Here is a 26,039-nt window from a genome sequence, read left to right on the forward strand (position 1 = left end):
CCATCCAGGACCGCCCGTGCAGGGGTGGCACCGCCCACAGTGGGCTGGTTCCTCCTGCATCAACCAGCTATCAAGTCAACATCCCACCGACATACCTAGAGGTCAGTCCGCTAGAGGCAATTCTGCAGTGGAGGGTCCCTCCTGCATCAACCAGCAATGAGGTCAGTGTCCCACCGACATCCCTACAGGTCAATCCACTAAAGGCAGTTCTGCAGTGGACGGTCCCTCCTCCCAGGTGGCTCTCATTTGTGCCAAGCTGACAAAACCCTGACCAGCGCATAAGGCAACTGTGTGTGCTGATTACACAGATCAAAGCGGAAGGTCTACTATAAAAAATGACCGTGATGCTTGGCCAAGAAACGTTGATGAACTGGATGGGACCCTCTTGCTGTTTCTATGGAAACTGGGAGAGAAAAGAGCATTATGAAAACCCATCAACCAATCTCAATGAACACTCTAGAAAGAGTGTTTGCAATGAGGCTGGAAAAGCCACAGTTCCTGCGGGGCTGTCACACTTTGCTACTTGGCAGGACCTATGCTCCCTGTGGAGCAAAGGAAGGCAGAAGGAGACATGCTGCTTGGAGTAAGTGGCCAGGGTGGGCGACAAATGACATTCTTCCCCAGTTCTGAGTGCTGGCCAAGGGGGCAGGCACAGCCATTCCCAGGAGGGCAGATCTCTTGGGACCTATGGTGATTTAGTCAGCAACAAATTCAGTCTTTAAAATATATCCCAGAGGCAGGGAAGTTAGGTCAGTGAGGAAAAGTGCTTGTCACATGTTTTAGTTTGCTTCCTCCGTTGTGAGAAAGACCACATCCATAAGCAACTTGTGGAAGAAAGAGTTTATTTGGCTTACACGGCCTGATTACAGTCCATCAGGGGGGGAAGCCAGGGCAGGAACCCAAGCAGGCCAGGAACCTGGAGGCAAGGACTGAAGCAGAGACTATGGAGGAGTGCTGCTTGTTGGCTTGCTCCCTGTGACTTGCTTGGTTTGTTTTTCTTATACAACTGAGGGGTAACTGCCTAGGGGAAGTATTGTCTACACTAATTAATGATCAGTGCCCATAATCATTAATCAAAAAAATGCCCCCATAGACTTGCTTACAGGCAATCTAATGGAGGCATTTTTGTCAACTGAGGTTTCACCTTCTGAGATGACCTGAGTTTGTGCCATTCTGACAAACAACAAACAAACGCACACTTAGCCACCACACACACACACACACGAGGGCCTGAGTTGCTCGCTATAGACACGTCACAGCACAAGCGTCCAAAACGTCAACATTCATACAAGATGAGAAGCAGAGATAGATAGGAGAGTCCCTGGAGGTTTATGGTCAACAAGCCTGGTGTATGCACCAGAGAAACAACGAGACTGTTTCAGATGAGGCAGAAGGTGAGAATCTATGCTGCGATTGCCCTCCAACCTCCACATGCACATCATGGCACAGGTGCAGCCATATTCATCAACAGAAACACGTGAGCACACACGCGCCCACAGACACACAAAGATAAATACTAAAAAAATAAAAATAAACAAAAAACCCACACTCTTTCTTAACTCTCAAAAGAGATCTTAAAGGGCCCCCTACATGTCAAGCTCACAGCAAAATTTAATGTGTCGAGAATCATGGAGCTGTGGATGGCAAGCTCCCTGACTGAGACAAATGTTCAAACTAAGAGACACTTAGCTGAGTCACCACTGTGCAACGTTCCCCTTGGGCCACAGCTTAATTATGGCTTCCAAATCTGGACAAAAGCAAATTCTTAGGCCACAACTTCCCATGGCAAAGGCAATGCCCATAGAGCCAGTAAATACCAAGGCTTCTCAGGTTGAAAAATCCAGTTTTCTTTTTTATCCCCTGTGCCTCCCCGCTCCCGATTTGGTGAAGCTGGCTAGATCATAGTCACTGATATGCCCGTATTGCTGCGGATTGGACACGAGCAAATCTGCCAACAAAGCCAGATTCTCCGGAGCTTCCTTGGAAAGGAAACCATGAAACAACCAGTGACCACAGTCGGTTCCTTAGGACTTAATTCTGTCCTGTTTGACTGCTCTCTTCCTGTCACTCTTTCCCCATTGGCCGGCTTCCCTCAGCCCATTAGAAAAGGAAGCAGGAGAGGACTTAGCTCCTCACAGGCAATCTGGAGGTACAAGCTTTCCTCAAACGCTTGGTGAATAGAAAGAAGCGGGGTTTGGGGGATGTTTGATGATTAGATAGATACTTGATGATTGGATACATGATTGCTGCTTATGTTGGCTGATAGGGTATAAGGAAAGGTGGGAGGGCTGGAGAGATGGCTCAGCAGTTAAGAGTATTGCCACGCTCGCTGAGGACCGGAGCTAAGTTCCCAGCACCCACAATGGCAACTGACAATAAGTATAACAACTCCAGTTCCAGGGAAACCAATGCCGTCTTCTATCCTCTGTGTACGCTATACACATGAGGCGCACAAACATAACACGCAGGCAAAACACTCATCCACATAAAATAAAAATGAATAAATCACTAAAAAAGAAAAGGAGGGCCCTAGAGCAAAAGAGGTGGCAATTTGGTTTGGCATCTGGTCTTCTCTGGAGCAGGTACTCTGGCTGGCATAATTCCGTTTCCCTGGAGGGAAACTGGGAATGTTAGCACCTGCATTGGTACATAGCCGCAAAGGCGGAATAAAAAACACAAAGAGCCAAATGTAGCTCTCAGAACCCGGGCGAACACGAATTGATTCTCATCCTGTAACCAGGTATGTGAATAAGTGCTTGCTCTTGAACTGAGAGCCCGAGTCTCCCAGGGGAACATACACCTTTACCTGCAAAGCCTTGTGATTCAATTTTGCATTTGAAGAGCAACAAGAGTTCAAGGGTTACCTGTCGGCTTCCTTGCTTGGAGGAACAGCTACTTGTGCTTCTTGAAGGAGAAACCAATTTTTGGGACACACCCAGGTTCTTCTCGTCACTCATTATGAAGAGCTGGTCACTTGGGCTCAGCGCAGCCAAAATGCCATGAGAAGACGGTGAAGCGGAGAGGGTGAAGGCCACGCGGGCAGGTGTCAGCTCCTATCCCCTGTGTCTAAAAACCATGTTGGATGTCTCGGAGGAAATCCCTAAAACCAACAGAAAAGTAATTGGAGAGGTTAAAGAATCACAGAGGTTAGACATCACCTCTACTTAGCTACTTAGCAATGAGGCCACACCACATATTATAGACTCCCGTGGTCAAAAGAAACTCTGCAACTCCCCCATACTAGTAATTAAAACAGTGATTAGTGGATAGGGTACATGCTAGTCACTGCCAAACGCTATAACAAGGATTCCCACAAGTACTGTCTCATTCTTCAACAGTATGACGGGAGGGCAGCATCTCTATTTTATAGGGAAGACCACAGAGCCTCTATTAAGTCAGGTCACTACCCAGATCACTCAGATAGCAGGAGGAGCCTTTAAACGAGGAGCTGGAAAGAGGTGTGCCCCTAGTGGCCAGACACTGCAGTGAGCGCTGTTACACCATCTCTGATGCACTGAATTCATGTATGGCAAAGTGCCCAGCATGGGGAAAATCACTGACCAGAGCCTAGACGGGTAGCCCACTTCCAAGTCGCTATTGAGTCTGCCAGCTGCCCTAGTTATAGGCAGCGATGGGGAGTCTTACACTGAGGGAGAGACTTCACAGAGATATCCCAGGAAGCACCACCTTCATCCGCAGCCTTGAGTTAAGAGTAATGAATGTGTTTGGTTTGAGCCGCAGAAGGCCAGGACCTTACTAAACACAGTTCAACCAAATTCCACAACTTCCCCACCCATGTTAACAGTGAATTATATTTTATCCAACCCATCCAGTTATAGTGTTCACATAAGTCCAGTTTTTAAAGAAGATTGTCCAAGAACCAATTAGTCAGATAGGACATCAAATGGGACTAATTAATAAATACTCAAATCTTGTAATGTCTCTCTGGCAGCTTACATTAAAGCCGTAAGATAAAATCAAAACAGTGCAGTGAGAACTCTAAATCTCAACAAATAAATTAAGGGCCTTATAGTCATAGAAGTCAATTCCCATACATGGTGGTTTGGTGAGACACCCCACCCAAGCCCAGGTTCATTTCAACACTTGGTCCCTAGTTGATGTCACTGTTTTGGAAGCTGGTTTAGGAGCTTTTAGGAGGTGTGGCCTTACTGAAGAGAGCATGTCACTAGGTTTGGGCTTTGAGAGTTTAAGGCTTCTTGTTCCTTGCTGTTCACTCTTTCTGCTTGTGATTCAAGATGTGAATCCTCAGCTTCCTGTCGCTTAGGCCATCCCTCTGGAACCACGATCCCAAGTAAAGCTATCCATCTATAAGTCGCCTTTGTTGTTTTACGTTTTATCACAACAGCAGAAAAGTAACCAACGTACCAAGTTACACTAACTTCCTCTCCATCTCTGACAGCATCACCGGCTGGCCCCAACAGTGAATAAGCCTGAAAGCAAACAACATTGGCTCTGCATAAAGTTAGCTCTACTTACAGGGCGTGACTAAGTATGGCTGAATTAGGGGGAAAGTAAACTAGTTTAAAAGTGCCAAGAGAAGCGGGAAAGGCGTACTAATAGTGCGTTGACACTGTTGCCTATTGTCTAAGAAAGGGGGGGGAAGTACCCAAAGGTATCCTTGACAATTGAGTGTGTGTGTGTGTGTGTGTGTGTACAGTCATCACTATGACAACATGTCCACAGTGGACTAGGGATACTAACACAGATCTCTGTCTGTGTGTGCTAGGTTTTGTTTTTTTTTTTTTTTAGCCAAAGGTTCTGATAAAGGCGAACATGGGAGGAGAGGTATGTGTGATCTGTGAAGGAGGGAGAATGCCTTGGACAGCAAAATGAGTCATGGGAGTCAAGAAACCCTGCCAAAGGAGAAGTCCAGACCCCACTCAGGCAACTGATGAGCGAGCGGGGTCACTGTTACCTCCTGACCTGGCCAATCTTACTCTGCAGCGAACTCTCAGGCAGGCCAAGTGGGCTCGGAGTGGGCTAAAGCTGATACTCTTGACTTGGCACTCAGGGTGAAGGTCTCTGCCAGAACCACACCCCTTTCTCTTTCCCTGTTTCCTCCCATACCCGTTCCTAAAGCAGCCCAAGGGTAGGAGCCAGGAAAATACTGGTATTTTGTTCCCTAGGATCTTGCTGCCCTCTAAAAGGCAAAGGAAACTCAGTCTAGGAAGAAGATGGGGTCGTTCTCAGAGCCAAGAACAAAGGAGCGGTATCTCGTGTGTAGGGGTCCCAGGTGCCACTGCTGCTCATTGTACAGGGACCAGTACCACACCCACTCACGGGGGCTCTTCAGGGCTAAGCTAGGACTAAGAAGGACCCCTGCATCCACTCTCAGGAGCTCTGCAGGGTCAGGATGGACCCACTTTAGGGGGCTGGCCTCGACTAAGGGACGTCTTCTACTTCAGGTAGTTGTCTTGACTGTCTTGACCTAGGAAAGCTGTAATGAATGATAAGTTCCTCAGGCAGCACATGGGGCCAGGGGCCTGAGCTGATGACTCGGGAATCTCTGGGATGCTGAAATGAGGACCAACCCACGAAAGACTAGTGTTCACATCTGACCCAGTGACCCTTGGATGGGAAAACCTCTATCTAACTCAAGGAACATGCTGATTGGAGCAAAATGTAACCGCATCCCTGTCACAAACAATGGCCATATATATCCATTTTTCTTTTGCTGAGGTTTCCCAAGAAAGTGCACCAATCTTTGAGTACATAAAGAATTGACTTCTGCAAGTGCATAACTACCACCTGGCTTCAGAAACAGAGCATCCTGTAGCTCCCAGAAGCTCTGGAATCTCCTGGACCTGATTCCCTCCGCCCTCGTAAAGGTATGTGCTCATAAATCTCTACAAATTCTTGTGGTGTGCTGGAGGGGCCTCATGGGTGTTTTGGAGGCTTTTGTGGATGTTGTCTTTTACAAGTGTTTGATCTGTGGCAGAATTCGGTGTCAGCCCGCTTTCGAGTCAGCCTCATCGCCGAGCTGGGAAGGAAGAGACCACACTCTCCCATTTTTCTAAAGCATGGAGCCTCCATATCTGAGGGAAAAGCCAGATGCACCCTGGCCAATGTAAAGATACTTTGTCAGGCCTCAGAGCTGGACTGCGGCCTTTTCCACTGCTGTTCGCTTCTTTAAAAAGATGAGAAACCAGCTGTAGCTACAAGTTCAGTGAGCATAATTATGCAAACATATGCCTTTTGGGGGAGCTAAGAGAACAGAGTCCTAGCAAAACGTGGGGAAGAGGACTAGAAAGATGGCCCATCAGTTAGCAGCATGTGCCGCTCTTGCAGAGGACCTGGGTTTGATCCCCGTAGGGTGTCTCACAGTCACGGTAACTCCAGCTCCAGAGGCTCATGCACCCTCTTCTGGGGGCACTAGACGCACACATGAAGCACAGACATACATTCAGGCAAAATGCTCACACACATAAAATAACTAAGTCTTCTGAAAAATGTTTTTCAATGGGTCAGAATAAAGACCAACATATTTACGAGATGATCCTAGGAGACATTTCTTTTTGAACTTCACATGAAAAAGGAGACACTATTTGGGAAAGAATGGAGGGCGGCGTGCACACTGCAAGACACCTTGGCAGGAGCCTCGTTTGAACTGGTGCTCTCCTACTTCAGAATGTACCTTTAGAAAGAAAGCCACTTCCTTGATCTGGTGGAGGGTTTTTCCCACGCAAAACAGGAAATAGTACTCTTCGTCTCTCAGGACACCGTAAGAAGGAAATGAGAGAAAAAAAAAATAAAAACCTAAGGCGTCAGGTTTGGACCGAATGGACAGACCTGAGTCCCATCCCCTCCTCTCCTGGCTTCTGCAGTCCAAGACCTCCATGCCTCGTTCAACCCAAAGCCAATAAGGACTGTAAAGAAATAAGGACTGTAAAGAAATAAGGACTGTAAAGCAGTTATCATTTCAACAAACCACACACAACCGAGGAGCCCTAGCTGTAAACCATCAGAGCAATGAGCTCCCTCTGGAAGAAGATACAGCAAGAAGGGGAAGGTCACACATTTCATCATCACTGGCTGTCCCCCAAAGCAGGACAAGGGTGGGGCAGACAGCTCAGTCTATAAGGCACTTGCTATGCAGGCAGGAAGACCTGGGTTCAGATTCCCAGCACCCACAGAAAAGCTTGGAGGGATGGTGTGGACCAGCACCACAAGACAGGCGGGTCCCTAGGGCTTGTTAGGCAGTCCGTCTAGTTGAGCTGGCAAGCTATGGATTCACTAAGGGGCTTTGTCTCAAAAAATAAGATGGGGAGTGATTGCGAGGGCACCTGACCTCAACCTCTGACTTCTATATGCACACACACACACACACACACACACACACATGCACGCACACCAGGTTAACACTAACAACAAAGGTTAACAAAGACAACAAAGACGGGAAACAGTGGCCTATAACCCAGCTCCTTGTTCAGCTATCAGGGCTGGGGTCTGCACTCAGACGCTGGGCAAGGTTTTCCTTGCACAGCTGAAGACCAGAAGGCACAGAGGCATAGAGTTCTAGATAATTAGCAATAGTTCAGCACAGCAGATAAATTATGCCCTGAATTGGCACCAGAAAATCACAGTGGGGTACCCACTCCTATGCTACGGTGAAAGAAAGTATTCTGACACAGGCGTGGGCCCTTTCAGAGAACATCTCAGGACAGCTCCACTTCAGACACACTACATATCGGAAGGACAGATTCGGTGATGTGACTTAAATGTCTCAGGATCAGAAGGTTCTGGGCATTGGTGGTGCCTGCAATCACCTCAGATATTGACGAGTAGTGCTGACCTATATGCAGTACTTGCTGACCTTTCTGATCTATCTGACCACAGTGCCTGACTGTCCCTGGGGACAGACACTGAAGCGCAGAGTCAAAGCCTCCACTCCGGCACCCACAGGGCAGCTCCCGGAAGAACGCATTTCACTGTAGCCTCTCCCTCTGGGGAAGACAGGAGTCAGTCTACTGATCCAGATGACTGCCCCACGTGGCCTATCCAGACAGGATGCCATTTCTGCCACCGGCTCCTTCCTGGTCCTTCAGAAGCCACTTCAGCAAGGCCCACAGGTGAAGCTGTGAACAGCACTTGGCAGCGGTGTCCAAGTCCAGGCCCGGGTCATTCATTTGCCACTACGGACTGAACAAAAAGTACAAACCCTCCGCCAGCCACTCCCAGAATTGTGGAACCCCAGGGGGAATTCTCACCCAAAGCCAGCATTCTTTCTATGACACTGCATATTATTAGCTCCATTGGCTCCCCCCACGATAGGAACGATATTCTGACTTAGTTGCTAAAGTGCGGTTTTCCAATGTTTAGAAGTGAAATTCATCTCACTGTACCTTCCATACCTTGCTTCTCATTTCCTCTCTGTAACTAGAGAGGAAAGCGCCAGCCACCTGCCCACCATACCCGACATCAGACAGGTTACCACCTTCACTTGCCACCCAGCAAACAAACAGCCACATCTTTTTAAACACAGGGTTATTTACTCCGTGCGTATGCGTGGGCCTGAACGATATGCATGAGAGCCGTAGGCATGCAGGTGCCTGTGGAGGCCAGAAGAGGCCATCGGAACTCCTGGAGCTGGAGTTTACAGGTAACTATGAGATGCCCTAAGCAGATGCTGGGAACTCGACCCTGGTCCTCTGAAAGAGCAGCAAGTACTCTTGACCACTGAGCTCTATCTCCGGACTCTACGCAGTGGCTTCTTCATTAGTCATTTCCCACGCGTTGTCTCCAGCCCTTGGGAGCATAGATGGAAACTCTCACGATAGGCCTTTGTGCTTCCCTTACTAAAAGACAAGATCCATTGTTCCAGAGAGAACATAAGGCTGCAGTCACTCCCTTGCCTTGAGTCCACTGAAACTGTTATTGTTGTCTCTGTCTTCATGCCTGTTTGTTTCTTAAGACAGAGGCATTCTGTTTAGCCCAGGCCTGCCTCTGCCTCCTGAGTGTAAGGGTTTAGATATGTGTCACTATTCTCACCTACTGAAATTATTAATTTGGCTTTGAGCCTTGACTCTAAGAGATGCTCCCAGCTCTCTCTGGCACCAATGCCTTTACAGTTCTCTAGGACTGGCAAGTCGTAGGAAATGCTGAGGAGCTGGGCTTGTTTCTCCTAAACAAGACTCTTTTACTTCCTTTAACTGGCATTGAAGAGTTCACCATTTTCTCATACCATCATCATTATTAAATTCCATTGTGCTAATGTTGACCTGCTTCTGGATACTTCTGAGTCATGATCATTGTTTAACACTCCCAGGGCGATGTGTGTGTGTGCATTGTCTGAGACATGTAGCCGGTATTCTCAGTCCTTCTCTTACTTTGGAGATAATGTGGGATTCCCTCTGTGTGCTGTGAATATGTTTGATTACCATTGGTTAATAACGAAGCTATTTCAGCCTATGGCAGGGCAGAATAAAGCCAGGCAGGAAATTTAAACAGAGAGAGAGAGAGAGAGAGAGAGAGAGAGAGAGAGAGAGAGAGAAGAAGAAGAAGAAGAAGAAGAAGAAGAAGAAGAAGAAGAAGAAGAAGAGAAGAGTCAGGGAGATGCCATGTAGCTGCCGAAGGAGAAGGACCTCACCAGAACCTTTCCAGTAAGACACAGACAGCCTCACGATGATATACAGATTAATAAAAATTGGTTAATTTAAGATATAAGAGCTATGTAGGAATATGTGTAAGCTGTTTGCCAAGCAGTGTTGCAATGAATATAGTTTCTCAGTGATTATTTGGGTCTGGGAGGCTGGGAAATGAATGAGCAGTCTCTGCTTATATGGACCAGTACTTTCTTTTGTGACTGTGATACGGCAGATAGTCTTGTATTCCACCAGACATGTGCTTTTCAAAGGCTGGTCCTGGGACCAACAGCATCAGCCTCACTTTGGAGCTTATTCGAAATGTGTTGCCCCAGACTGTACCACGGACTGCAGAATCTCAAACAACCCGTCCTCCAGGCGACTTGGATGCACAAGGAAAGCACCACTTGCACAGATTAATATTCTACCCTCAGCATCAAATCCTGAGTATCTGGTATTCATTCCTCAGGAGGTTGGAGGAGACCCTAGACACCATTCCAAGTCACAGCATTCTGGCTGGCTGTTTATCCACTCTCTAAGCCAGTGGTTCTCAACCTTCCTAACACTGCAACCCTTTAATATCACTCCTCATGTTGTGGTGACCCACAACTGATGGAGGAAGGTCATTGAGCAATAAAGAAACTGCTTGGCTGGCCCTGATAAGTTAAAGCATAGGTGGGAGGAGTAAACAGAATAGAATTCTGGGAGGAAGAGGAAGTGAGGTCAGACTCTGCTCTGCTCCTGGAGAGACCCGACAGCTCTGCTCTCTGGAGCAGAGACGCCATGCTCAGCTCTCCAGGGTAGACGCGATAGCTCTGCGCTTTATGGCAGACGCAGACGCGATGAAGCTCAGACCCAGGATGGACTTAGGCTAGAATCTTCCCGGTAAACGCACCTTGGGGTGCTTACACACATCATTAGAAATGGGCTAGTCCAGATGCGAGAATTAGCCTGTAAGGGCTAGAGTTCATGGGCCAAGCAGTGTTTAAATAAATACAGTTTGTGTGTTGTTATTTCGGGCATGAGCTAGCAGGCAGGCGGGGTGCTGGGGACGCAGCCCCGCCGCTCCTATTTCAACACACAACCATAAATTAATTTTGTTGCTACGTCATAACTAGAATTTTGTTATGTTATAAATTATAATGCAAATATCTGATATGCAGGACATCTGATATGCAACCCCCAAAGGGGTCACCACTCACAGGTTAAGAACCACTGTTCCAATCTGCGGGTAGAATCATCAATTCTGTATGCTTCCAATCCCCATTCCCACACTAAATCACAAGGCAAGATTTTTTTCATGTCCCTCCCCAGAAAACCAAAACACAGACTTCTGAGATTGGCCAGGGCTACTATCTTAAAGCCCACCCCTGGTGACACATTTCCTCCAACAAGGCCACACCTTCAAATCCTTCTCAAATAGTAACATTCCTGATGACTGACCATTCAATGAAGCCAATGAAGCCTCATATATAGGAACTATGATTATTCAAATTCCACAGTACCCAATCACCTCCATGGTATCAAGAAATCTTTCTCTCCTGACCCTGAGACAGGTCTCCCCCTCCAGCCCTCAGGTTTCAACTTGAAGAAATAAGAGTATAGCACCTGTGGTATTTTGATGATTTAATAACATAACCAAAAACAGAAACTAGGGTAACTGCACACATCTTAAGCAGTACCCAGACATGTTCTATCCTCAGTGTGAGCGGTTCCTCTGCTGCGTGTTGAGGCCAGCCGAGCACAGATCCCTTGACTCACCTGGGTACCTGCCCCCTGCTGCCTCACCACTGGCTCACAATGATGTTGCCCATGTTCAGCCTGAGCTTTCCAGTTAGCTCCCTTAGAACAAAGATGGATGAAGAGTGAGATTGGAACAACCCAAGTCGCTGTTTTGTGAAGAAAAAGAACCAATCCCGGAAGCTTCTGTTTGTGTCCTGGGTCTGGGATCCAGGCTTACAGAACTGCATTCATGCTTAGCTTCTTATGGGAGCCCAGCTCACTGCAAATGCCAGCTCTGCACACATAATTCTAGCACACTTGTGCAGCAATCCTGGGGCTTTCCCAGACTCTGTGCTGGACAGTGTGTTTCCTGGTTCCGTTAAACACATATTTGTATGTGTGTATAACACCTAATACGTTTTGTGCATTTACTTTTACTGTGGTCAGGATTCTTAATGTGAAGTTGGGAGACTTAAGGTGTACCTCACAGGCTTATTAACCTGTACCTATGTACAAGGTTGCACACCGGCTCTCTACAACTCACCTTGCAAAATCACGTTGCAGCCACCAGTAACTTCCTATTCTCTCCCGCCTCCCGGGCCCTGGCAACCATCACTTCTGTGAAAGCAATGATTTCAGATGTCTTACATAAACAGAGTCACTCAGTGTTCATCTTTCTGTAACTGGTCAATTTCACTTAACACGTCACCCATTTTTTCCCTGCTGTAAGATTGTTGTGGTCATATGATAGGCCACACGCTGGCACTGTGTTCCTGATGCACTTGCCTGCCTCTAGGCTTTGGGTAGTTTCTATACCCTTGCTATTGTTTGCAAAGCTGCTGAGAAGAGGAGGTGACCTCTTCTTAGAGCCAAGCGGTTCTTCCTGATTCTTCTCTATTTTCTTATCTAGTCATATGAGCATTTACTAAAGTTTTATGCTATTGAATTCTTTTTCTAAGATTCCGCTTTTGGCAATCTTACCTGTGCCCAGTGTCTTGAAGGCAGCTGTCATACAGCTCTTTCCCTTCCCTCCAGCCCACTGCCCGCTGAGTGGCCCTGCACTGGTCCCTCCAACATCAAACCTCCTGACCCTTGGAAGTCAAACTGGCACCTGCTTCTGACTTCCCAAACAATGCCCCCCAATCCCAACAAACTGCCTCCCCCAGACCCCCCAAATACCACAGAGTATGGTTCTCCCTGACACTCATCGCCTCCAATTGGCTTTACATTCCTTTATTCTCAAAACCACCCATCCATCGTCAGCCCCCATGGGGTTTGAGAATCACTCAACTTCTCCCACTGTTTCAGCTCAGCTTTCCGTCCATTGTCCTAGTCACCTTCCGGGCTTTCTCTCCTGCCCTGTAGTGCCGACGTGCAGAGGGTAAGCAGAGCTGCAAGGCCACTATGAGAAACTTGCCACAACACAGTTAGATGGAGGGCTTTGGACTCCAGCTCTTTGACATTTAATGCACACACACTACTAAATGTGTGAGTCACATTCTCACCTGAAAACAGGCACTGGCGACAGGCAGGCATCACAAGGTTCTAAAATGACTGAAATGCCCAACGTGGTCCTTGGCAGATGCCAAGAACTGCATTTTAGCTGCTCTTACCCAAACTCCATCTCCGAAGGCTCACACTCATAAAAGCTCGTGGTACCTGGTGTTCCCACCATCGTATCCTTTTATCCTTCACAGAACTCCTCACCCACTTTCTCTCCCCCCTCTGCAGAAATGTCCTCCATCCTCCTTGGACCATTTGAGCCAGCACCCTCTCCATGAAACCTTTCTTCCCCCTCTCCCTATCCCCAAATGGCTTTGTTTCTCTTTTGGACTCCAGTTTTACTTGGTCTATGAAAGTATTAGTCATGTTTCCTGGAGTCTGAGTCACACTTTGTATCCTGACTGCTAGATGCTGGTGCACATCCCACTTACAGACTGAATTTTATTTGTCCTTACACTCCCTGGAAAAGTTACTGAAAAGATCGCGAACAAGAACCGTCAAGCCGGGAACACATTCTTCATGTGGACACGTGTATTCCCACAGGCATGTGCCCCACTTCCTGTCCACTGGAATCATTCCGGGTTAGACTGCAGGTTAGAGAATCTCGCGGATGTGTCTTCCTTCTCCTTTCTTCTTTTCTGTGACCTCTGAAATGTCTGTAGAGTACTCAGCCATATCTAAAGCATGTTTCTTTGTGGCGTTCATCACCCGTCCCCAGCATTCTACATCTTTGGTTGATGCTTCTCTATTGGGCTGGAAGGAACTGCAAAGGTGACAGCCCCTGCCTTTCTCTCTTGGTCTTCTAAAGACACGAATGGGGGGAGGGAGGAGTCGAGAGCTCACCAGGACTTAGCAGAATGAAACTTGGAGTGGGAAATTAGCAATCAACCCTCCTTCTAGCAGGGGCTCTGCCGTCTCTGAGAAAGCACCATCTGCATCCTGCCTAGGGCCGCACACTCTCCGGACAACTGCGGTCATCTCCGTCACGTTCTCATTCACATCATTCTCCACTCCATCACGTTTTCATTCCTTTTTTCTTCTCACCAATTTTCCACTCAGCTCTCTTGATCAGGTGAGCAAATCTCTTGGCCAACACACTCGCCCTGTGATCCTCACTGCCTGTCAAACGGTATGGACTACAGCTACCCGCACACCCTCCAGAGCCCTCTCCTCTCCACAGTCCACTGTTCCCTGATGGTAGAAACGTCGCTCAGTGCCTGTGGTCCATCCTACCAGGACACAGAACTCGGCCTAGAAATGAAAGCCATTCTTTCTGGTCACCATCCCAGCACAGACGTGACTGTATCTGGACAGTTAATGAGAGAAAAACAGAATTCAATCCTATTAACGTTTTGAGCCTCACAGATTTAGCACAAATGATGCCAGCCCTGGGACTCGGGGTCACCTCTGTGCTCCCCAGTTAGAAGTGCCAGCCACTTTCTCTCTGACTGGGTTCTAGGCCAGAAATAGGATGCCCTGGGGATGAGAGCCTTTCTCCTTGTTTGCACAAGGAAAGTTTTCAAGTTCTAGGTAAGCATCATGCTTGCCTGAAATAATCCCCTGCTCTCTGAATAGGGCCGACAGTGGCGATCCACTCCTCAGTCCACAGTGGCGGTCCACTCAGTCCACAGTGGTGGTCCACTCCTCAGTCCACAGTGGTGATCCACTCCTCAGTCCACAGTGGTGATCCACTCCTCAGTCCACAGTGGCGATCTACTCCTCAGCCCACAGTGGTGGTCCACTCCTCAGTCCACAGTGATGATGTTCTCTCCAGTAGACTGCCATCCTTCCTGCTGCCTGGATGGCCCATGTGGTCCCCGGAGCCAGAATGGATCGGGACGATTGGGGTAGAGGAGTTCCCAAGCTGTGACTCTAATACCTGATGGAAAAGTCAAGACTGGACCAGTCTCTTCATCCCACAGTTTTGGTCATTATCACTTGTTTTTCTATATTTCAAAGGAAACATTTATGAAGTTGGGTGGAATGGCACAGCCTATAAAGCGCTGCCCTCTGGAAGTTTAAAAATCATGCTGGATTCACAGTAAGACTGTCTTAAAAACAAAACAAAAAAACCTCAGGATCTGGGGAGATAGTATAATAAGTAACATGCTTAGCTTACAGGAACAAGTCTTAACTTGGCCCCCAGTGCCTACGATAAGAAACACAGCATCACACACCTGTAAGCCTAGCACTGGGGAGGCAGAGAGAGAAGGATCCCTGGGTCTTGTGAACTCCAAGTTTAGTGAGAGACTCTGCCTCAAAACAATAAGGTGAGGAGTACTCGAAGAAGACACACAAGACTAACCTCTGGGCTTTACACACATACACACACATGTGCACACATACCTGCACACACACAAACACACAGCACACATACTAATAAATAAACAAAAAAGACACTTACGGGGCAACATGGAATAATAAAGAATGCCACAGGAAAAGATTCAAAGGTCAAAGAGAGCGGCCACACTGGGAAAATATCCACCCATTGTGCATCTAGAAACCGCCTGCTTGGGGCACGGGGCTGTTCTCGGCCCTCGGCAAAGGAAGCTAAGGAATGCGCGCTCAGTTCCAAGGTGAAACCACTCTGATGGAAGAAACAAGCTGCGCATGAGCGAAAGAAAGCAGAACACACTGGTTGCTGGCAAGTGTTCTAGGTGGAAGTCTAGAATATGGGACGGGACTCAAGCTAACTGGAAAAAGATGTACAGGACAAAGATGGGAGCTGGACCAATGGGACCACTTCCTGTGACATTGGCTTCAGGACAGGGTCGCCATGCTAAGCTACAAGACCCCCAAGCCTGGCTGTATTTTATATTAATTCTTCCAAATCCTCTGGAGAATTGACAAGCTCCCCTGGCCATTTCCGAGGTTCCCAGAGGGCTGAGCTGCAGGCTCACGTGGTCTTCCACATAGAAGGGATAGACTTACTCACAGAGCTGCCTTCCCTTCTTGGGGTGTTTAATTTCACTTGCGTGTCTAATGCCAGACCTAGGCCGGTGGCATCAAATTTACAGCAAATTAAAATGCAAAGCAGGAAGTGACTTAGTAGTCTAAAGGGTAAGAAGAGAGAGCACCACCCAAGAAACCAAAATAGCATCTGGTGGTTTAAATTCTACCAGTGGGTGGCATGGCCCTCCCTTAACTGATGCCTGTCTGGGGGGAAGCACGATGGAGCTTTCACAATCCTCAACGGCACGCTGCGTCTTATTATTTAACTTAAAAGACTATCAACGGAGTCTCTACAAAGAGTGAAAATACACTTTTTAAAACTTCTCCGCCACCTATGAAAATGTACTTATCAGCTCTCTGGAAATGTAAAAGCCTCAATGAGTAATCCTCTATAAACACATTACCTGAGCGTTCAAACAAGAAACTAAATACCCGACTGGGTCACGTATCAGGTGTACACACTTCAGGTTTGCTCTCTGCCTAACTGAGAATCTAAGCTCAAAGCAAACTCAGTAAAACGAAGGTCCTGTGATGGACTCTGGAGGTATTGTTCCGATATGGCCAGGGCAACCATCGCTGGTGGAAGGAAACACGGCCATGCTGAATGTAGGTGGCGAGAAAGAGCCACCTAGCAAGTTTTACACTTCGCAGAAGGACGGCTGAGGAGAAACGAACAGGAGATGCACCAAAGGTTTCAAGCTGGGGGGAAAAATGAAAGGAAGTAGAAATAGAAGGAAAAGGCAGAACAAGACAGAAGAAAAACCTGGAGTGGATTTTAGCAGCTAAGAGCCAAGAAGTTAAGAAAAATCCAGAAGCACCTCTGCCGCCAGTGTTGACAGGGAGACTGTCACTCAGTCTCTCGGCTGCCGTGAAGGGTAAGGTGCAAGACGCAGTCTCTTAGTTCCTTTCCATCTTGTCTTGAGTTTCTATCCTGCTACACAGGCTTGGTAACCATTGAGTTGCTTGTACAGCAAACAAAACACACTGTGGTTTGGTTTTGTTTGAGACAGCCTCATTATGTAACCCTGGCTGGCCTGGAACCTGTAGTCTCTCTGCCTCCCACATGCTATGACAGGGATATGCCACCTCACTCAGTAGATGGCCCTCTGCTCCTCATGCTGCTAGAAAAGCAGGGGTGGTATCCTGTGATGCCCAAGACCCCATGAAGAATGGCAACACAGCCGCCATCTTAGACAGAGACGCTTGCCCTTCAACTTGGTTACTGTGTCAGTTTCGGTCACTCCTCGTTACCAACTATCCCACGGTGCAGGGCGAGAGAATTAAAGGGGTGCGGAGCTTACTCTGGCCCATGACTTCTGAAAGATTTCGGTCCATTGTAGTGGGAAAGGAATAGTGGCAGAAGCTTCTGCCCACATGGTACAAGAAGGAGAGGAAGCGGTGGCAAGCACATCCAAAGGCTCACCTTCCATACCCTACCTACTCCCACCAGCCAGCCTACTCCCACAACTGCTAAAGGGACTTCACCATTCATAACAACACCAAAGACTAGGGACCGAACAGGCACAGCATGAGACCACAGGGGACACCTCTGATCCCAGCCACCACGTTCAGAGTAACCAGTATAAAGGCAATACAAGGGAAGGTCCATCAGGAAACAAACTGAGACAGCCCCAGTTCATGCCAGCATCAACCCCCACACACGTGTGAACATGTATGAAGGAGCATGTACCAGCTGGACTGAATGGGACAGAACACAGCTCTTCTGAATCCTTCCCAAACTGTACATCTGGGGCAAAGGGAATTTTGTCATTCTTGTTAACGTACCAACTTGTGGAATGTGAGCACACAAGGGAGAATATTCATTCTGCCACGCCCACCCATCTGAAACAGCACCAATAGGCCACGGATAAAATGAGTTACCATCAATTGTTCCAGGAACTGACCCTGTTACCCTACTCCACCACAGCAAACTGGGAGTTTACTTTGTTTGAGATAGCGTTTCATTATGTAACCTAGGTTGGCCTTGAACCAATAACCCTTCTGCCTCCCACATGCAAGGTTATGGACTGTACCACCATGCTCAGCTTTATCTGAAGACAAGCTTTTTACTGAACATGTTGGTGCAAGCCTATAATCTCAGCATCCAGGAGGCCAAGACCAGTTACATAATAAAACCTGGCTTCAAAAAAGACTCGTGTTTTCTAAGTAGTTGGTAATGGAATTGTCAATCACGACCTTAAAACATGCATTGTATTCTTTATATTCAGCATTACCACCGGCTACGCAGTGCTTACCAGCTCCTCGGGCATGGGAAATACATATGAACTTCCTTTCAAACTATTGTACTTAGATTTCTCTGTCCTAATAAAACTCCTAGAATGTTTACTTTCCCTATCACTGAACTAAACACCCAACGAAAAGCAACTTGACAGAGGAAGGACTCATTTCGACTTACGGTTTGACACTTCAGTCCATCAAGGTGGGGAAGGCGAGGCAGCTAAAGAGGCTGGGTCCATGGTAGTGGGGGCCCAAGGCTGCTTGCTTGCTCACATCTCAGAGACTCAGCTCAGCAAGCAGCAGAGAGGCAGGCTGAAAGTCAGGATCAGCTATAACTTTCGAGGCCCGTGCCCAAACGACCTACTTCTTCCAGCGAGGCTCCACCTCCTAAGGTTTCCACAACTTTCCAAAGCAGTGGCATTGGCTGGGGACCAACTGTAATTCATGAGCCCGTGAGGGGCATTTTGCAATCAAACTGTAGCACCCTGAGATCTTGCCTTTGTTCTCCAGACATGCCAGAGGCCACCCTGACCTCCACATGTGTCAAGGACTGCTGTTCTAAGTCTTATCCACTCCTAAATCAAACATTTTTGCGTGGAGATTCATCTCTTATATAGCTTTGTCAAAGTTTTGAAATGTTTGTTACACGGCACTAACTAGTATCAGGCACGCATCCCTGGCAGGCTCTAGGCTGGGCAGATGGAGACCATGAGATTCTGGGACCACAGAGCTCGTAGGTAAGTGGGCAGCTACACCCACTCTCCTTATGACCATCAGGGTCCTTCTACCAGAAGCATCTTACTCTTGCCTTCTGGGTCAAACTCAGAAGATGGCTTTTTGGCTCAACCACAGGCCTCACCTTTGCCTAATACAAGTCCCTCAGGTGACGCAAACACATTTTAGTAATATGGATCTATTGGTGGATCAAAGAGAGCATGTTCTGATAGCGACTGACAGACCACAGATGTGATGTGGGAGTCCCCTCTGTAGGCAGCGAGTACCATTGATGAATAAAGAAACTGCTCTGGACCTATAGCAAGGCAGAACTTAGGTAGGCAGGGAAAGCTAGGCTGAATGCTGGGAGGAAGAAGGGCGGTATCAGCGAGATGCCATGGAGCCCCTGCCTGAGTCAGACATGCTGAAATTTTGCAGGTACGCCACTGCCATATGGAATACACAGAGTAATGGAGATGGGTTAAGTTAATATGTAAGAGTTAGGCGATAAGAAGCTAGAGCTAATGGGCCAAGCAGTGATTTACATAATAATGGTTTCTGTGTGATTATTTCAGGTCTAAGCTAGCTGGGCAGCCAGGAACCAACACAAATGTAACATTGCAATTCAAGCCTGGGTACAATGACGACACAGAGCTCCCTTTAGACTAGAAGTCAATGGCACTCGTGTGTTACATAATCATACCTCCACACCAGTTTACAGCCCGGCTTCTCAGCATGTTCTCAACTGACAACTGAGCCTTAAAGAAAATGTTTAAGATGGCAGGGTCAGTCAGGAAGGGGAGAACAAAGAAGAGAACCCAGTTCTGTCCTTCCCAGCAAGGGCAGAAGCCCCAGGGAAATAAGGAGCTGAAGCAGATGTTCTAAGGGATAAATGGTTCTAAATAAATGTAGAGAACCATTCCATTGGGAATTACAGTCAAAATTCCCCATTCCACCCTCTGGTGAGAACCTGCAAACACGAAGGCCTTCTCTGAGGATTGTCTAGCAAAGACTATACTGCAATGATCCAGTCCCACCCCCTCCCTGAAATCAGAAGATTCCAAGAGGGCCACAGGGAAGCAGAGCTTTATAATATCACCTGGGTAGAACAACTGAAGCCAAGGGAACAAGGGAATTTATGGAGAGCCATTAATCAGAACAGAGTGAAGGCCAGTCTAGGAAGGGAGCACTCTGTGTGTGGACCAGGGTTACCCAGGACCACCCAGCAGGACTTCAGCGATGCTGACACGAGAGACACCCTGGCCGTCCACTGAACACTGGATATGGGGCCTATGCAACAAACTAAATGTATGTTTAGTTTAATTTTAAATCACTTAAATTCTGGGCAAACAGTTTTAGAACTCAGCACTGGGAGACACCCACCACCTCCCTCTCTGTCTTTGTCGTTGCACAAATGAGAACACAGGGGCAGGCGTGCAACCTCTGCCTCTCTCCCTCTCACAGCCAGCGGCTGAGTTCTGCTGAGTCATGGCCAAGTGTAATGGCTCAATCTTGTTAAGTCGCAGCCAGGCAATTTGCTTTCCCTTTACTTTCCTGCATAGTGAAGATGACACAAAGGGTAAGACACGAGACTTGGTTTCCATGTGGCAGCCAGAGAGCCAGAGAGTTTTTACTAATAGGCCCCCAGAACGCTCACAGGTACTTCTAGCTGTGTCAACACAGAGGGAACAAAGACTACTTAGAAGTATTCAAAAAAAAAAAAAAAAGGCACGGTGTTCACGGGACATTTCAGAATGTTCTCTAAAGAGGGCTCACAATTAAGACAACAGCTTGTGATCCAAGGTGAAAGACTGTGTCCCAGAACAATGACAACAGCAGAGATGTCAGCTGGAACAATAATCACCAGCTGCCAACTCGTGGCTGGATAAAAATATTTACCCCTTTCCATTATCTTCAGATGGCAACGAAAACCTGCCCTGGCCAGCCAAGGGTCTTTACAGCAGGGGGGAGGAAGAGCAAGGCGCCCAGCCAAGAGCAAGGCACCGTACAGAGTCCTGGACATCCATAGAGCTGCCGCCCAACACGCATCGTTGGATGTGGCAGACACAGGAGACATTCACCAAAAACCAGCCCATTTCCAAACAGTATTCCAATTTATCCATAATTTGGTGGCCAATTTCCAACTCAATTTTATTTTAGCCACTGCTCAATCTATATTCCACTATTGATTCTTAGACGCTTCCCCATTCAATGGACTAGGGATATAGCTCGGTTGGTAGGGAACTTACCCCTCACGCACAAAGTCCTGGGATTTGTCTACCTACCACGTACATCTTCCAGGCTATAGCAAGCGTGGTGGTGCACGTCTGCAATCCTAGCACTCTGCTGGAGGTGGAGACGGGGATCAAGGGTTCAAAGTCATCCTCAGGTACAAAGACAGTTCAAGACCAGCTTGGAATACATGAAACTCTGTCTTTAAAAAAAAAAATCTCATTCAAAGAAGGCACCCTATAAAAGAGTATAAATTGTCTTTAGAAGACAATTTGGCAATAGAAGAGCTGTCTTTCAAAATACGGTCAATAAAGGATGGAAATGTGTAACTCAGTGGTAGAGTATTTGACCAGCATGCCTGTGGCCCCTGGGTTCCACCCTCTACACTAAACACATACGAATGACCATCCTCAAAAACAAAGAATTCACAAACTCAGGGAAGAACACACCCAAAAATTCGTTTAAAAGAAGAAATACACCAAACATCAAATTAGTGAAATAATACGCCACGGTAGAAAGCGCAGGGTTAACAGTGCATCGATTAGGAATTAGGAGGTAAGTAGGTGGAATTAGAGCCACAGACATCAGAAAGACATTACATCCTAACAACATGAAAACAAGCGGCAAACAGAAAAATACAGGTCGGGGTGGACACAAGGCTCCTGACTGTTTAGTGCGCTATTCCATGGTCCTCGGGCCACCCTGCCAGCCACTGGCTAAGCGGTTTCCATCCCTTCTGACCCAAGAGAATGCAGTCTTATTGCTTCAGAATTACTTCACAGAGCATCAGCCATTCTTTAAATTTAATTTCAAGTAAACTTAAATTAAATTTAAATTCAAGTAACACACACCCACCAGATGTTTCATTTTGGAACGTAGACTTTGTCTACAGCCAGCCTTACACCATCACTTCTCCGCTCATCTCTATACTGTAGAGAGGTGTGCCTAAGATAAATATTCACTGTGGTAATTTTCTGGCTGAATTTGGGGTGATTTTTGTACTTTTTCCTTTAAACTTTTTCTTCTGGTGGATCTTTCAAAATTAAGGGCAGACCACTGAAGCAAACCTCAAAGGGGGCTCTCTTTTCCAAGCTGTGCGTCTTCTCCTCCTAAACTGTCTCCCTGATCTCTCCCCTCGTTCTGCCCATCACTCACCAGCCTCGGGCTCCCACTGAGCTGCACCGCTGGCCTCCTCACTTGCTGGCTCTCTAGTCTGATTGTGTCTCAGTTATTACAGAGAAATGGGACCAGCCACGTGACAGGTGTGAAAGGCCGCCTAGCATCACTTCTGTGGCTAGCCATTCGATGCAGAAACCTCAGGCTGAGTGTAGATAAGACAGCAGGAGCTGGCTTCTGACTGAAAGCATGAAAGCAAACTGCCTCCCCCTGGGAATCCCAGCCACCTCTATCACATCACAATGGTGACACACAGCCCACAGGCTAGGAGATTTACTGTAAGTGAGGCAGCTCCTCCACTAAGATGTCTTGTCGCTGTCATTTCCGTTTCCTTCCCTCCCTCTGTCCCTTCCCACCCCCTTCCCCTCCCCCTGGCAACCTTTTTTTTCTCATTAAGTAAATAACTCCTATTAGAAGATGGTGGGGTGGGTAAAGGGAGGGAAGGGGGAGGAGTTCTCAAGAACGCAGAAAAGTCTGCCTGTCCCTACTCTTGGACTGGACATAGCTTTCTCTGCGGTAGAACATAGCAAACTTATCTGTCCCCACGCCATCCTTGGCTGCCCGTGTTATACTCTTCCGCGGCACAGATCATCAGTTTGCTTTTTATGTGTCCAAATCTACCCCTGGTTGCCTTCTCCCCTGAACTCACTGATGATTGTTAGATACCAAACAGAACAAGCTTTCCAATTAACAGATTGAAACCAGCAGCAAGGCTAGGTGTCATGGCACATGCCCATAGCCCCAGCACTTGGAAAGAAGCAGAGAGATTGCCATGAGTGCACGACCATTCTAGGTTATATAGGGAACACCAGACAGCCTGGGTTACAGAGTGACACCATGTCTCGAAAACAAAACTCTCCAAAATAAAACCAAGTATTTATAGCCAAGAAATGAGAGTGTTTTACCAATGTTAGGTGCACATACACAGAGGTAGATCAGTTTGGTCACAACTACTAATGTAAGTTCTTAGTGGGACAGTAGACACAGCTTCAATAAAACGCACTCTCACAAATGACCTAGCCTAAAAACCACAGCCCCCAAAGACCAAGAAACCAGACTCCATACTCAAAAACAGAGGTCTTACCCAGCATTGTGATATTTAAAACATGCCCAGCTAAAAGCCAGTACTGAAGGGTTTGGGGTTAAGAGGGTAAACAAGACACCCATGGCCCCTCCAGGGCTGTTGCTCCTACCCACCCTCTTGAGGACACTGTGTCACAGTTCATCTGGACACACTCAAGGCTCTCTGAACCTACAGGAGAAACAGCAACTATAATCACAAAACCCAAACTGCTGACGTGGATGAACTCATTCCTCAGCCATACAATCCGCTCTTTGAGGTAGCACCCATTTCTCAATGCCTTCAGCCTGTGAGCTCTGTCTCGGTTTCACATATAATTATTCTGAGTCCACAAGACAACATGGTCCCTTTAAACGTAGGTGGTTTGCCCATGACGGCTGTCGTAGCTCAACAAGTACAGGCACCATTGCTTGGTCGTGAGTCAGGCTTACCTCAGCCAGTAATAACTCTGGAGTAATCTTTGTCCACGGTTTCACGTCTAGACTTTGGAGGTGTGGAGAATCAAGGCAAACCATGACTGTTGTATAAAGTCAATCAGTGATCATTGGAGATGAGGGTATGCTTCCTTGTGACCCCAAACTCCTTGAGCATCCCATGCTCACATCTTTGTCCTTCTCCCCCTTCCCTTCTTCCCATTTCCCCCTGTATCTTATAGTACTAAGAACCAATCCTCTAGTGGGCCCAAACTGCCTTAAAAAGGATGCACCTGGATGTCGGAAATACAACACCATTTGGAGAAATGGTTTTGCCACTCAAAGAAGCTAAACATAAAAGTCAGGTAAAAAAAATTATCCCACCAAATCTAGTGAAAAATATCATACTTAAGTATTCAGACAAATGTTAGCGACACTTAGAGTGTGTATGAGCGATCAGAATTATATTTCTTTAAGCAAATAAAAAAATAGGATCAACAACTGGGATTCACTTAACAAACATTCACTGAGCAAGCACTTACTATAGGCCAAGCTCGGTGCGATGGTTTGCCCACCCTGCTTGTCAGTTCAGTAGGATTTGGAGCCACCTCAGGAGACAGACCTCTAGATGTGCCAACCAGGAAGCTTCCAGAGAGACTGACCCAAGGTGGGAAGACTACCATAGTGGGTGGTGCCATTCCTCATCTCAGGCAGAATGAAAGGGAAACATAAACCCCACACTTGCATGGACTCTCTCTGTTTCCTGACTGAAGTGTAATATGAGCAGCTGCCTCAGGTTCCTGTCCCCATGCCCGCTCCGCCAGGATGGACCGTCCTCTTGAACCGTGCGCCAGAATAACCTATCTTCAAGTTACTTTTGCCGGATATTTTGTCATAGGAATGAGAAAAGTAACTACTACACTCAGTTCTAGACTCTGGCGACAAACTAACACGACATCCCAGGAGAGGTACAGATTCCTCAAGACCTAGCCACACCTTGGAGCAATCGGCTTCTCCATGGGAAAAGACTGGCGCTGTGCAAGAATTCAGAGCTGAATAAACAAGATACAAGGAAAGCTTGTCTCTGAGAAGGAGGTGGAAGAGGGAGCAGACTCGTGCTTTGTACCTAGCATGTCTGGGCACCATGCTAGGTGCTCTTGGGTATTATCCAGTTGCCAGGAGTTCAAGGTTAAGGGACCCAAATGGTCAAACTTTCAGCATACCTTCAACTCCGTCTGAATTCATACCATTTATAGAATAAGGAGGTCAGACCTGGAAGTGAATGCATGATCGCTTCAAAGTAACATTTCTAGCATGACTCACAGAGACAGAAAAAGAAAAAAAAAGCCTCAAAGCATATGGGGTTGAAGAGTGGACACCAATATCACATCAAAGAATAATCCTTTCCCAAATCTGAAGGGCTCACAATTCTGATTTTGAAGTTACTACAAAGTTGCAGGAACCAACACTGTATGTTGATGTAAGGTTTATATAGAGATCAGTAAGATTGACAAACCATCATATTTATGATCCAGCTATTCTTTTGTTGTTGTTGCTGCTGCTGCTGTTGTTTTTGAGACAGGGTTTCTCTGTGTAATGGCCCTGGTTGTCCTAGAACTCATTCTGTAGTCCAAGTTGGCCTCAAACTCACAGAGATCTGTCTGCCTCTGGAGTGCTGAGATTAAAGGCATGTGCTACCACCTCCTGGATAGCTAGCCCTTTATTATGAAGAAAAGAGGTTTGGTATGATGCCTGGCTATAAAAGTACAAGAGAGAGGCCCACATCTGATGGCGGCTTTCTTGATGGTCCAGGGAAACACAGGGCAAAAGATGAGAGAGTACACACGCATACCTAGGGTCAATTAATTTTTGTCAGAAATACCAAGACGATGCAACAAATGATAGCTGGACAATGTAAAATCTACAGTCAGAAGGGTGAAGTCAGAGGGAGTTAAAATTTTATATAATACGTATAAAAAATTACTCAGAATGGGCAAAAGACTTAGCGCTAAGAGCTAAAACTGTAAGAGGCTGCCTGACCTTGGATGATGTCTCAGCCACAACTCTCTTGCTGGGCAGAGACACCATTGCCAAGGCAACTCTTGTGACAGAAGGCATTAAAATGGGGGCTCAGTTATGATTTCAGAGGTTTAGCCCATTATCATCACAGCAGAGAGCGTGGCAGCGTGCTGGCATGCACTGGAGGAGTAGCTGAGAGCTCCATTCAGATCCATAAGCAGAGAGTCTAAGCTTGGCATGGGCTTTTGAAACCTCAAAGCCCGCCCCCAGTGACACACTTCCTCCAACAAGGCCACATCTCCTAATCCTTTTAATCTTTTCAAATAGAGCCACTCCCTGGTGACTAAGCATTCACATATGTGAGTCTGGCGGGGGGGGGGGGGGGGG

At 47.2% G+C, this 26,039-nt stretch overlaps 1 protein-coding gene across 8 annotated transcripts in view; it reads right to left on the reverse strand.

The window, feature by feature from the left end:
• The window catches only part of Osbpl3 (oxysterol binding protein like 3), a 163,126-nt gene that overhangs the window by 76,954 nt on the left and 60,133 nt on the right, over nt 1-26,039 (reverse strand). For 6 of the 8 annotated variants that reach the window (XM_050155461.1, XM_050155455.1, XM_050155459.1 and 3 more), the window contains one exon: nt 2,865-3,100. In XM_050155461.1, the coding sequence (XP_050011418.1) occupies nt 2,865-2,957 (93 nt within the window). In that variant the 5' untranslated portion in view covers nt 2,958-3,100. Of the gene's footprint in view, nt 1-2,864; nt 3,101-4,386; nt 4,452-18,195; nt 18,339-26,039 lie in introns of those variants that run through there. The other 2 variants (XM_050155457.1, XM_050155460.1) reach the window with 2 other exon arrangements.

Source organism: Alexandromys fortis, unplaced genomic scaffold, assembly GCF_014885135.2.
Source record: "Alexandromys fortis isolate MF-2015 unplaced genomic scaffold, M_Fortis_MF-2015_v1.1 scaffold_93, whole genome shotgun sequence".
Classification (NCBI taxonomy): Eukaryota; Metazoa; Chordata; class Mammalia; order Rodentia; family Cricetidae; genus Alexandromys; species Alexandromys fortis.